Below are 14,186 nucleotides of genomic sequence, written 5' to 3'. Positions count from 1 at the left end.
CTCTGCTTGGTTCACGATCATGTTTATAGCATGGCATTCACACGAAACACGAGTATAATTATAATATACATACTTTTCATGACGAGATCTGAATTGTTGTACTTTTATTGACACCACACCATCATTATGTTCATGTACATTAGTCATATTGACAGCTTTCTCTAGTAGATCACAGTCATCAGGAGCATTTATCATGTCTTCTACTAAGCACATACAACTCAGTGCGAAGAGCAAACCAACATTCACGATCGCTTTGAAAAGTCTCTAAATACTACATCAACTTCTCTCTTCTCTGTAATTTTCAACTGGCTCTTGGTAACCATCCTTATGAATAGGTGTAATGTCAGCTGATTTCCATAATTTAGGCAGGCGTCTCTTTTTATCGGATAGATTGAAGAACATACTCAGAGTAGCTGCAGATGCATTAGCAGTCTCCTTTAGTAAACTAGCAGGTATTTTATCAACCCCACAAGACTTATTACTCGGGCTTCCGTAGGAAAGCCCGAGTCTTAAAATGCAAGCCGTTCCTGGTCGCCAAAAGGGCGTCATGGTCCCAGGCGTTCCCTGCGTAAACCGCGAAAACTGGGGATGAGAGTGCCACAACTTGTGTTATCATGTGCTCGCTCTTCTTAAACAACATAATTTACTGAATGCTGAGTTTTTTGAGGACTGCGTTGCAAAGATTCCTGTCTTATATACTCATCTCATATACAAAATGATGTCGAGCGTTTTCGGAATGGGCTGGTCCACGAACTCTATAGCTTGAGAGCTAGCCAAATGTGCAAAGCTCATACCACATGTGAGTTCAAACTACGAAAATACTGGCAAAACGGTAACAGCCGAATTAACAACTATGATGCTGAGACGAACACCTCATTTGCTGAAAAATCAAGAATGTTCATGAACACAACTTCAAAGGCGGCGCAACAGCGAATTGGATAAGGATACTAACAGAGGCAACTTAAATAGTAAGGTTAAATATCTAAGCTAAGCTCTTCCGTTAAATATCCTGCTTCTGTTATTGGTTTTCATTGGATTCAACACTTGTAAAGTACGATTTGGAATCTCGTACATTATCACTATTGTTATTGTACAAGCGATCGTAAATGTTGGTTTGCTCTTCGCACTGAGTTGTATGTGCTTAGCATATACATACATAGACATGATAAATACTCTTGATGACTGTGATCTACCAGAGAAAGTTGTCAATATGACTAATTTACAGGAACATATTGATGTTACGGTGTCAATAAAAGTACAACAATTCAGATCTCGTCATGAAAAGTATGTATATTATAATTATACTCGTGTTTTGTGTGAATGCCATGCTATAAACATGATCGTGGACCAAGCAGAGTACCATTAAAGATGTTAAAACGTCTCTCTCAGAATATTAGAAAACTGCAGAGTTAGGTACGGATCCGTTTGAGTAAAAACGTACAATAGTCATCGTAAGTCCATGATCTTATTAAAAATAATGCAACACGACAAAAAATTACACATAAAACAAGTGCCAGGTTTGTACAAAAAAATGAGAAGGAAACCAAATTTTAGGACAAGAAACGTTAACTCTTCAATGAGATATGTCTACAATTCAAGTAGAGATAAACATGGAAAGAAATATCTCAAATACGTAAGGTTCTTTTCGTGCAATTTCCCTTATAGTGAGTACAAGGGTGTAATTCGCAGAAGCAATTGTACAAAGAACAAGTTCTATAATGATATGGATAAAAACCCTGGTCCTGGTATGCACCATGTGGATCCCAGTAAAACAATAAAAGCACCATATAGTCAAGGGGATGTTGTTGTATTTGGACAAAATGCAGGCAAAAATGTGTTGAAATGAGTTTATGTGCATTAATTTACCACAACATGAAAGGAATAGGCAATCCCGATGACTTGAAACAAATAATGCATAGTGGAAATAAACTATATCGCAGTTTGTTACAATTATCAAGATACAAAAGTAAAGCAACTGTCTCCTCTTCTGATATATGAAGACATTCGTTCACCTGCAATGAAACAGACAAAGCACATTCGAGGTGTGAATAATCTAGTAGAGGAAATTAATAATATTATTAAAGAAAAAGAAAGGAATGTCAGACTATGAATATGATATACAATTCATTTGCTTTTCATGTAAAATTACTGAAATTGAAAGGAAACGCATCGTGAGAAAACACAGAAAAAAACACATGTATGACAGCATGGAACCTGTTGTCCAAAAAAGGTTTCAAGAAGACATTAAAAGAAAATATTCAACTATGGATGCTACAAAGAAGAAAGAGGTACTTTCTCAACGCAGTGAGAAGTTAGTGAAAGCCAGATCGGTTGAATTGTGTATCAAACAATTTAAGAGGAAAATAAGAGAAGACCCTTATCTATATGTACTGTCTTCAACCGAATACTTTATAAGAAATCAGTTATAACATGCATAAACGAGAAGTATATATCCTTGCCAAACATATTTGAATGTTCAACAGTCATTTGATGGAAAACAATATATATGCAACGCATGTCATTAAAAGGTCATAAAAGGAAAATTACCATGTCAGGCTGTAGTGAATAAAATGTATGTGGATGAAACAACCACAGAACTATCCTTACTAGAAAAAAATAGAACAAATACTAATAGCTCAACGAATAGTGTTTGAGAAGATTGGGGTCACGCCTAAAAGACAACAGAGAAAAATGAAAGGTGCGATATGCAATGTACCTATAGAATGTGATCAGACGTGTTATCAACTCCCTCGTCCACCTGACAGATCAGGTATAATAATGCTTCAGCTTAACAGAAAGTTACAATTTAGAGGAAAGGTTTATTTTCAAGCAGTACGAACAGAGTTAATTAACGATTATCCTGAATTAAAACGGTAGAGAAACTCTGATTTAAAGTGATGAATGGAAATCCTGCATTTTTATTTAATACCACTTCAATTACCTGGTCCCCCCTGAAAAGGAAATCTCCGCTCTACCACAAGCTGCCATGAACAGAAATCTGACATGGGAAACAAGAACACTTTTAGATCAGGACATTGCTCACCAAGGGCCACTGGGCATCTTGAACGAAAATTCGTCTCTGTCAAATGATGATTCCTTAGCTGACCTAGGGCGACGAGCGGCCCAAAATTGTTTCCTTTTCGAAAAAAACTTGAAAAAAAGAGAAGAAGAACTTGAAAAAAGGGAAGAAAATGAACGTAGAAAAAAAGAAGAGCGGGCCAGGAAAGAACAACAAGCACGTAAAAGAGGAGAAAGGGAGGCAAGTGAAACAAGACAAACGGAACGCAGGAATGACAGAGAAGAAGTCAGCAACCCGACGAGCGGTGGAGGAGAAACACTCGAGCAAAAGCTAATGTCAGGGACCTCTCGTTTGGAAAAATAGTGGAAAGAAAGGGTTAAAATGGATGGAAAAAACAAGCTTGGCCCGGAAAGAACGATTTCAAAACAGACAAAAGGAAGGGAATCAGAGCGAAGAAATTAGCTCGAAGGGCATTGAGAGTGACAGGTCGCAAAACTCAGCTGGTGCTGCAGCTTCTAATCGGCAGTGTGAACATTATCAGCATCTGTGCCTTCTGAAGTTCCCATGTTGTAAAAAAATTCGCTCCGCGTAACCTTTGCCATAAGAACTCCGGCTGTCGAATGTTAATGGCGAAGAAAGAGATGCGTGTTTTGGTATGTGCTCGGTTTGTGGATATAAGCAAGAGGTATGTATACATTTCATGGCTTCGAAGTTTCAAGTTGCAGATGAGTTATTTTACTTGTAAGTTCTGTTAATTCCGATTATTAAATTTTTCAAGATCAACCAGGACGCACAAACTTGTACCAGATGTAAGACAAAGTTCTTTGCATATTTTTGCTCAATATGCAAACATTTCAGTGGTAAAGACACGAGTCCTTTCCACTGCACTAAGTGCGATATCTGCTGGTAAGTTAAACAGCATTCATGACAATTTATTTTCCCTGTCGTGTTGATTGTTTGTTTGTTTTCCTAAAGAATAAGGGTCAGAGAGTTATTGGCCTGTTTCTCTACCAAGTGTTAGTGTGGGAATGAAGAATATTGACGCTAGCTTAAGGGCGAGAGAAGACTTTAAAAAGAGAGAGAAACCTTGATATATACGCGCATAAAACTATCTACTGCTAGTAGTTTCTACCTCATTTGCTTCAGCAGAATCGTCTTCAAAATATACGCGAGTAACCATGGTTACGAGTTCTGGTTTCTCATCGCGCATCAAGTTCTCTTTCAATAGGTTTCTCAGCCGATTCGAGTAGAAATACAAAGTTTATGAGTATGAGTTAGAAATTTATTTGCTCAACGAGTGGTTGACCTACGAAGTGACGTTCCTATTTTCTTTTAGCATCCATAAGGACCACTCCTTCCACTGTGATGTGTGTAACTTCTGTCTAGACAAAGGGCTGGAAGGGAGGTATAGGTGCAGACCGAATTCAGGGTATGATGAGTGCTGTATCTGTTTGGAGGTAATGACTAACCCTGTGTTACGACAAAACTTGAAGAGAAGGGGTTCTCTTTGTTTTTTTCGTTTCATTGTGTTTCGTGTTTGTCGGGAGCACTTGTTAATCATAGTTGTTAGTGTTTGTAAATTTCGTCTTCAGTTGTATCGTTTACACTTTATTTTGAATTTTTATATCGCTGTGAAATGTTCCGTTATTTGTTACGTTCTCTCTAAAAACTCAGACCTTTAGGTCAATGTTTATGTTCTGCTGCTGCAGAAGTGCCATTTACTCTGGATTCTTTTGGAGAGTAATTCATACATTGCTTAGTTTTCGTTTCCCTTAATGCCCGTGTTTCAAACCTTTTTTTCCAGGACTCATTCGGTGGTTGTCTTATCCTGCCATGTTCACACAAGTTTCACAGAGAGTGTGCTGATGCAAAAGCTGAAACTGTCTGTATAAAGAACTGCGGTCTTGTTTGGTTTAGAATCCTTTTGCCACCCTCTCAACCATTCAAAACCGGCTGAACCAAAACTCATCGCAAATTTTGTTACCGGAATTTCCTCCAATGAGCCAATACGTGTGTGTTTAGATTAAATCTTTCATAAGGCCCTTGTGACGTTATTTACAGACCGGCCGTGATAGTTTTAGTTTTGGTCTCGGGACAGTTGAAAGAGAAGTTTTCTTTTCATGCAGCCTTGGATAATGTTTGGATCCACAGGAATATTAGGCAGTGAGTGAGCTTTGCAGAATCTTTTAATCAAACTCGTGATTTCGACAGTGATCTCGGCTTGAATATTTCCTTTCCACAACCAATTCAAACAAGACTAATTTAAGTCAGTCTAACATACTTTTTCATTTAATTTACAGCCGTAGCTGTCCAATTTGCCGTTATCCTCTATACAGTGAATGACAACGTCTTTCCCGTGCTCCTCTTTTCTTCCTTCTAAGTGGTGAGGATCCTGTCTGAATAGATGATTGTAATCTCGAGCATTCTACACCGAGACGTCATCCTCACGAAATCTTTTTTTTTTTGTATTTTTTTTATTTTGGTTTCTTTTGAGCGCGTTGGTTCTCCCTTAGTCTGAGAGCATAAATTATATATCATCTCTTGACTGAGTTCTCGTAGTCTGATAGTACGGCTGAGAGTAGTCCCTAGAATAGGTGTGGTTGGTATTAACGTTTCGACAACCGTAACAGAAGTCATCAGCAGGTCCTATTCTGATTGTGTGACTCTGCTAAGGTTGTCTAGGCGTTAGTAGGGGCGTAAGCAAACCACGGCAGCGAAGGTAACGCACCCGTCAAAACAAAAGATCTAATGGGCGGAACAATAGCTCAGCACGTGTGTTTTCAGATTTTGGTCATCTTCTGCAGAACATCAGTGAAACCCTAAGCAAAATTTGCGTCGTCTGAGAACGGAAACTGCAATGGCAAATTATCTTAATTTCCATTTGGAAATCGACGCTGCTCACATACGTTATGCTCAAGTGAGGTGTGGCTTCGTAAGCGGGAGTCGGTAAACAAAAGCAGCCATTTGGAAATTTTTAGCTAAGAGTAGAATTTATTTTTAATCTACGTCTTCTGCGGCGTCTTGATGACTCTCTTGTTCTGACTCAAAATAATAAAGGAAAAAGTTATTACAGGATAGAATCTTTTCATTGGTTGTCCGTTCGTGCTTATTTGTCGCGTCCAGTCTAAGTTGAAACAAAATTGTTCAAAATTTGTAACTCTTAGTAGTCATATGATGTAATAAGGATTGACTGAATTTGGTTTGGTTTGGCCGGACTAGAAAATATTTGGGTCTCGGTCACGATGTTCCGACTAAGCGTATGATCTCGGGGCTCTTACTCACTCGTTAAATACATATGAAGTTACACAAGCAATCTCGTTTAATTTAAATAAATTAGGCGCAAAAAAATTTTGATCAGCTCCTTCCATTTGACGACAGGTTCAGACTCTAGTTTTGTCTTTGTCGTTTCGATCTTATTTGTTTCGTTGATTTTTTTTACGCCTTCATCGGTCGAAATATCGACAATTTTTGTTTATCGATAGGTTTTGTGTGACTGGAATTAACACAATTAAAAATCTAATGGATATTATCGAAGTCTTCATAACAATGGCAAAACTGCACTTGAAATTAAAGTAGGGAATTCCCCTGATTGAATATCTTTTATCATCGACCAAAAATCGATCTAATTTTAGAGGGCTAGTTTATGTAATGAAAATACTGCAATTTTTAAAACCGAGAAGCCTTGGGCGGGAGTTTACAATTAGTAACAAAATCTCGATCGTTATTTCCTGGTGAATAAAGGCGATCTCATCATTACAAATATAAATTCGACTAAACGTGTATTTCACGGCCGTGAATTATTTCAGGTAGGCTATCATTTGTAAATTAACATGACATAATTCGTTTATATTAAAAAAAAATTATAAAAAATTCTGACCAAGGCGTTTAACAAAATACTATCAAACGATTTCGACTGAATTTAGTCATCATCAAAGTAAAAAGTACAATGTTAATGTATTACGAAAGATGACCCCCAAGGGAAGCAGTGGTTCATAAGGCATATCTTTGATGTTGCTCACTGTTTGAGTGAAAATCCTACACTTTTGGACTGCTATGAAGACGAGTGAAAACCACGAACAGCAGAAATTGTACGATTTTGTCAGAATTTTTTTTATATCTGTTCTGAGTCGTGGGGGTGAGATAGAATACTTTTGCAGTTTTTCGGGGTCTGCTGTTTTACTGAGGTTCCAATGGAAATCATTGAATGAAACTATTTTGGTAGGCCAATGTCATTTTTCGTACTTAAAATTCCTGTCTTGACTAACACGCAAAATTACACACTTTTCTAGGCGTCGCGCAGGCCCGTAAACACTTTTTAACTTTCAAACGAACGGCAACAGACAGTGAATCTTCATTACATTCCACTTATATTCACGCTATCTCGTTGCCACCAAAGATGATGTTCACTCCACCACGATAGAATGCAAATGATTCATTTTTTTGTGTTACGATTATGATGCAACACAATCAGAGTGTACACACGGCTTGACGTCATTGACGTCAACAGACATTGAATCTTCATTACATTCAACTTATATTCACGCTACCTCGTTGCCACCAAAGAAGATGTTCACTCCACCACGATAGAATGCGAATGATTCTTTTTTTTGTGTTACGATTATGATGCAACACAATCAGAGTGTACACACGGCCTGACGTCATCGTAGTGGGTCCACCAAAGTAGATCAGATTAAGAAACATAAGCAGGCTCTGTTTTCTCAGTCAGATGTACTTTGTCATTTAACGCATGAAAAGAAATATAAACGTCCGAAGATTAAAAAATGTTTGTGGTCTACATCTGCACAAGTGCGCACAAAAAAACTCACCCAATCCCTCCAGTCCATCCACTATCCTGAGGGCGAAGTTCGTTAATGTTCATCATTTCGTCTCCATGCACATATCCATTAAGCCTTCAAAAGTATTCATGCTGCAAAGTAAACTTGGCTTTGTCTCCATGACTATCTATCATGTTTGATAGTCATATCATGTTTGACATAAGCAGCCTATCGCTTTTGCGTGTTTATTTTTGATTTGACACATCGAAGAAGCCTGCTGTTTTGCAGCCTTTGTCATAGCTGTGTTCCGCAGCAGTTATGTACGAAAAGGCTTGTACAATTGCGCTGAAAAAATAATTTCGAAAAAACTGAATGGACCATCAGATACTTTACTCCGTAAATGGCGGCATTCTGGTATGCCAGAAGGTCAAAGCCGATTTGTGGTAAGTGTTAAATTTATGTAAGTATGAATAGTAAGTGCTGTCCTACACGTATTCCCTTGAACGAGACTCCTTAGCCGGAGGACAGAACTCTTGCAGAAACGAAATACAAATTTAAACACGGAATAAAAAGTATGTGTCCATTTTGAAATGCAAAAGAAATTTAAGAACAGAAGGAATCGCTTGATAATAAAACTCACGGTTTTGCAGTTAAATGTGAAAAATATAAATTTACATGAATCAAACAATTCGTGTATTTATTAAATATTCGTGGCACTTGCGTAGGGTAACTTCGAGAGAAGTGACAAATCGGGCTTCGTATAATCTCTTTTAAATTTTAATACTGTCGTCGTTTGTTGGCTGACAAACGGGAAAAAAAATGTTTCTCGGAGGACTTATTGTGGTGTCCCCTTCGCTAAAACTTTCAATGATCGTACCGCCAAGAAGTAGTGGGTTTTCTGTGGTCGACAACTGTCATGCATGTCATCATGAGGAATATTTTTAAAGAAAATCACAATTACCTTTTATTTTCACGATGCAACTGAAATTTACTCCATCCCCATGATTAGCGGTGGGTTTTCTATTTTTTGTAAAATTCTAATAGACCTTAAATCCACTTCCGGTTTTTCGGGCGCATAGCGAAAGTGTATGCGGTAGAGACGCAAGTATGAGCGGCGACACGAAACAAAAGAACCACCCGCCGCTCAGCCTTTGTATGTACTTTTTGTGAGCGAATGGCGCTCTGACGCAGGGTTTACGCTCAAAACGTCAGCTTTAGAAGCTCTTTAAAGTGGCAAATTTACAAAGTTATACTTCAGACATACTGTGAAAACTCTGGTTGGTCGAGAGCATACATAGGGAAATGCCTGTTGCGATCGTAACTACATGGTAGCGTAATTTCACTTTCAGAATTTCCCAGTGAAAACAGCAGTTGCCTTTCTCTTTCTTGGTTTCTCTATGTTTCTCTACCTTAATGATGTCGAGCTTGAGGAGCGAAGAGTGTATTCTGTTCGATAGTATCATTCGTTTAAACGTTATTTAGCTACAATGTTGAATTGATTTTATGTTTTCGGAACATCTAGGGTGCTGTTCGTGGAAAAACATTTTATTTATCTAACTTAGAGTATTCTTCGGGGGCAAGAAGGATTTGAATTGATTTTGAATTGATTTGAAACGTGAATCTCATGGGTTGGTTGAAGCAGATAAGTGCTGATCCAGGAATAAAAGCTAAACGCAGTTTAAATTTTTGTAGTTTACAAGTGTTTGTTCGTGTACGCGAGCATCATTTGCATTTATATCACTTACGAATAATTTCCGCCCCGCTGAGTTTTAGAAGTGCACAAAAAATGAGCCATTTTTGTCCCGAAAATCGTTTGTCTGATAATGCCAAGAAACTCGAAATTGACTATGAATCGAAAGCTACTATTAAATCGGCAAAATAAGAAATTTCGTTGAGCGACTCTGACTATGACTAACAGCTGCTTTTAAAGGAGTGAACTCAAACACGTAGATTATTGCATCCTCGTATAATCGTTATTCATGAGCTCTCCTAGGTTTTCTAGAGTCGCAAGTGTGTCCACTTATGTCCAGGAATGCACGCAGTAAAGAAAATTGCAGATTTGACAAAACGTCTTAAAACCAAGTGAATGTACATGGATTTAACGATTTTGGCGAATTTAGTTCAAGCTCCTCAAAGCGAAATCAGCTCGGTGGATTTTGCATGCATTTCTGGAAATAATTAATGATATGATACTCGCTCAAAGCAAATCGTCACAAATCCGTTTCGTTTAAAATTATTTTAACCACTATCCGGAGTCAATTGAACAAAAAGCACACATTGGACTGCATTCCATAATGCGCCTAAGAAGTGAAGAGAAAATTTTTCATGACCGTGCTTGATTATTTACCTGTCTTTGGATATCCTTTGGAGGTTTTAAGATTTTTTCTTTTTCACGAATAGGTAATGCAAGAAGATAATTTGGTTTGATCACTTGAGTTGATAATATGGATTGGCTACCGTAAATAGTGTTTAAAGCTGACGTTTCGAGCGTTTCAGAGCGAAGGACAGAAGACTGGAGTACTGGTAACCGAGTATGGAGAGTGTACTATTCTCCAGTGGCATGAATATGTGAGGAGAACACCACGATAGACATAGCTCGGATTGCACCGATGACTTATCAGTAAGACTAGACACTGCTAACCACCTCCAACAATCTTTGGATCTGTTTCAACGAGGTAATTTGGAAATGGCTGAGAGAAGCCTTCAAATTGCTCACAGGAATCTCCTAGAGATAAAACAAGATAGCTTTTTTAACATCTTCAAAGACCGCTCCTTCCACTGTGATGTGTGTAACGTCTGTCTGGACAAACGGCTGGAAGGAAGACATTCTTCCCGAGAAAATTCAGGACATGACGAGCGCTGCCTCTGTTTGGAGGTAATGACTTACTCCTCGCATTAAAATTGCGTTGTTGCAAAAATTTCCACCATTACTCGCATTTCTTTTGAAGACGATTCCACTGAGGCAAATGAGCTAAAAAACCATTGGCAGTAGATAGTTTCGTGCGCGTATATATAAATATATATAACATCAGTATTCTTCATTCCCACATAAGCAGGCCAATAACTCTCTGTCTTGTTCGTTTCATTTCGTTTCTTGTATCTTGGATTTCGTCATCAGTTGATTTGTGTAGTTAATATTTTGTGTTCTCATGATGTCTCTTCGTATTATTTCTACACTGGAAAGTTTTCCTTTCTGCTAGTGTAGGAGTATGGATTTCAAAAGAATGTTTAAAGACACTCGTGATATTGGTTGCACACAAAATCGGCTCTGCAAAAGGAAATATTGGCCAATAGTTTTTTCCTACTTGTTTTGATTATATCCTTATTATCGACAATGAGAGTGAAATCTGGTAAATGCAATGTTTGAGCGACAAATCTTAAAAAAAATAATTGTAAAAGTTAATTTGATAGATAATGCTTGAAATTCCTTTTGGTTAATGGAAGTTTGGAACATTTATTTTCAGGGCGCGTCCAGCGGTTGTCAAATCCTGCCATGCTCACAAAGGTTCGTAGAGAGTATGCCATTGCAATGATATGGAATGGCGTGTAAGTATGCTCACAATGACATGATTTTTATGAATTAACTAATATAACGAAGAACGCTTTAGTGCTCCCTATCCATTTTCCCGGACGTAGTTAAAATTCTGAATCGAGATTTGTATGTGGAGTTGTGTCGGAGGCTGTAGGGGGCAGTTCCTGACTCTCGACTACTGGATGCGAGAACCGGAGAGTCGAAATCAATCGTTCGACTGCAAATGGTGGAACTTGATTCACGAGTGCACTGAATGTACCCGGAAAACTATATCCATTTACTTGTAATTTTTCCCACTCTGCTTTCTGTTTGTACAGCATTGGTTTCCCCAAGTTGTGAATAATTGTATTATGGAAAACGAAGCTTACGGTTTGACAGACTTCTTCGTGGCCAGACACACTACAGACCCTACCTTACGCTTGGAACTGCTTTCTCGTAATCAAAATGGCTTCCGCCATGGCCAAGACTCAGGGATGGGGACAGAGGTAAGAAAGACTGACTACAGCATAGCTTTAAGATGAGGAGAGGATTTAATATCGCTTTTCTGGGACTAAGTGGTTGGTCTGCTGGGGCAGGAAGGGCGTCGTAAAAGTCATTCTCGATCACCAAAATTGATGCTGAAATCGCAGCTTTCATTTACTTCGACATAAAAATTGGAGAAAACTGACACCAAATGATCTAGAAAAATTTTATATCACAAGCTTACTCAAAATTGATTTCCTGTATGACAAAAAGATACTTCAGAGAATTACAAAATAAACTCAGGAAGATCGTTGTTGTTTTCGTTGTCACGGCTGACCCATATAGGTGTTTTGCGATATCTTTACAGATAGAATATTACCAAATTTTTGTACTGAGAAAAATAAACAGCTCAGCTTTATGAGGCATCAAATCGAGCATTCTAAGCGAGTAAAATGATTCTATATCATATATTAAAGTTCACACTTTAATATATGATATGGCCCGCCTTAGGAGCTAGCCATACAATAAACATTTTTACAAATTGTCGTATTTTGTTTCATTTATCCAGATTGCCATGTCAAACAACACTGCTACCGACACGTTTTTAGATGGTTCCCCTTCAGCCGAAGTGTTCCCAAGGAATTCGCAAGCTTCAACTTTGCTTGTATTGTCTGTACTGAACATAAGACCTTGGAATGTTGAGTCTTTAGAGTCCACGAACAACAGTCCTCTTGCACTGGAGCAAGGAGTAGCCAGAGCAATGGTCCAAATAAACAGGGGAAGACGGGAAAGAGAACAGCGTGAACTGGAGCGGGAACAACTTCAAACGAACCAGGACAGAGAATCGCAAGAGGCAGAAGAATAAGGCAACAGAAGAAGAGATTTTCTAAGTAGATGAAACCTTGTTTCATATAACTTTCTTATTGTTTTAGAAATGTTTGTACAAATGTAGTCAATATGTATTTTCCACGCTAGATGCTGCCTGTAAACACATTAAAATCCTCAATAATTGTGTTACCAATTTTGAGAAGGCGTGTCGCTAGAAATTTTTGTTTAGTTCTAAAAATCATGATCTTTGTTTTTTTCACTTTAATGAACAACTTGTTAGCTTTAATCTAAGTCGCAACATGACGAATTTCATCGTTGAGGTAATCCATAAGAATTTTAAGATTTCGGTTTTGGTAAAAAATTCTGGTATCTTTGGCTAAAAAAAGTTAATCTATTAAGTTTATCTCTTATGCAAAACCAGTTGTTAGACAAGATCATATTTTCAGTAAGGTACCTTGAGATACAATTATATACAATTATTTCAAAATTATTCGAAAAAGCAGGAAGTATTGAAACTGGTCTGTAATTTTTAATCAAGGATGGGTCGTCCGCCGTTAATACAGAGACCTTTTTAGTAATTTTAAGTATAAGTTGTGGCTTTTCCGCACTATCAGTTTCATTTTCAAATTTGCATATTTACATCGACATCAATTCGTTCACCCCGGTAAAGTTTCGATGTGAACGCTATACGTCCTCTGAATTCGTTCACTTCGGCAAAGTTTCAATGTGAACGCGATACGTCCTCCCACTTCAACGATTAGAGGGCAAAAGATTTAGACACACGAAACATATTTCAAGCTAACGTAGGTGAGTTTGTCTGCGGTTAGTAAAATTTATTATGTTTGTTTACATTACATCTTAATTCTGATCGCATCTGGTCGAATTGTTCAATCACATGATTGTTATAAGAGAGAGACCCGCTCGAAGCTTGACTTTCTGATATGTGGTACGAATATTTTCTTCAGATCCCTGTACCCTATGTTTTCTTTCGTGATCGTTTCTTTTTCTTTTTTTTTTAACTGAAGAATCCCTTTATCTGTCTTCAATTCATGCGCTATCTTTGTTGTGCGCCCAACAAAAATGGTGCACAACGAAGGGATTATTCAGTTCATAAAACATACATGAGGGTTTCTCACAGACAACTTCAATTGTAAACATTGCAACTTTCAAAGTTCGATGTTTCTGTCATCGTTTTTAGAAAAGTGCTGTATAAGTGCGTGGGAGGAATTTTCAAGACAAGTATTAGAAACTGCTGCTCTTGATTAACATGTTATCTCTTAATAACTGTCTGATTTTCAGTCTAGGGGACGAAAATAATTTTTTTCTATTCCTTTTGAAATAAATCTTTGTTTCGTAGGCTACAAATGTTCACAACATATTTGATTTCAACAAGGCACATAGCCTGATGTAAACACGGAAACTATTTTACATTTCTTCAATAGTTTTCATTTTATTTTTCGAAAGTAATGGTGGTTTGCTTGGTAGAAAAATTTCGATCAAGACAAAGCACTCGCCACACTTTTCAAGCTAGCGGCTGCAGCGAAACTAAGAAAGCATATCAAAGAATAAT

The 14,186-nt window shown here is 37.8% G+C and overlaps 1 protein-coding gene and 1 pseudogene across 3 annotated transcripts; both read left to right on the top strand.

Moving 5' to 3' along the window:
- Positions 1-340: 340 nt before the first annotated feature.
- On the top strand, positions 341-1,554 carry LOC131785314 (uncharacterized; annotated as a pseudogene).
- A 6,552-nt stretch (positions 1,555-8,106) lies between these two features.
- Positions 8,107-12,821, top strand: LOC131785310 (uncharacterized). Of its 3 annotated transcripts, none has more exons than XM_066172342.1 (5): positions 8,107-8,237; positions 10,195-10,669; positions 11,259-11,340; positions 11,644-11,811; positions 12,357-12,821. In XM_066172342.1, exons 3-5 carry the CDS (start codon positions 11,329-11,331, stop codon positions 12,651-12,653), a joined length of 477 nt encoding a protein of 158 aa, XP_066028439.1. In that variant the 5' UTR covers positions 8,107-8,237; positions 10,195-10,669; positions 11,259-11,328; the 3' UTR covers positions 12,654-12,821. The 3 variants fall into 3 exon arrangements, with proteins under 3 accessions (XP_066028439.1, XP_066028440.1, XP_066028441.1); XM_066172344.1 differs by lacking the exon at positions 8,107-8,237 and adding an exon at positions 9,047-9,122; XM_066172343.1 differs by lacking the exon at positions 8,107-8,237 and having other exon boundaries at positions 8,993-10,669.
- The last annotated feature ends 1,365 nt before the right edge of the window (positions 12,822-14,186 follow it).

Source organism: Pocillopora verrucosa, chromosome 9 (genome assembly GCF_036669915.1).
Source record: "Pocillopora verrucosa isolate sample1 chromosome 9, ASM3666991v2, whole genome shotgun sequence".
Lineage (NCBI taxonomy): Eukaryota > Metazoa > Cnidaria > Anthozoa > Scleractinia > Pocilloporidae > Pocillopora > Pocillopora verrucosa.
This window is presented reverse-complemented; position numbering and strand designations above follow the sequence as displayed.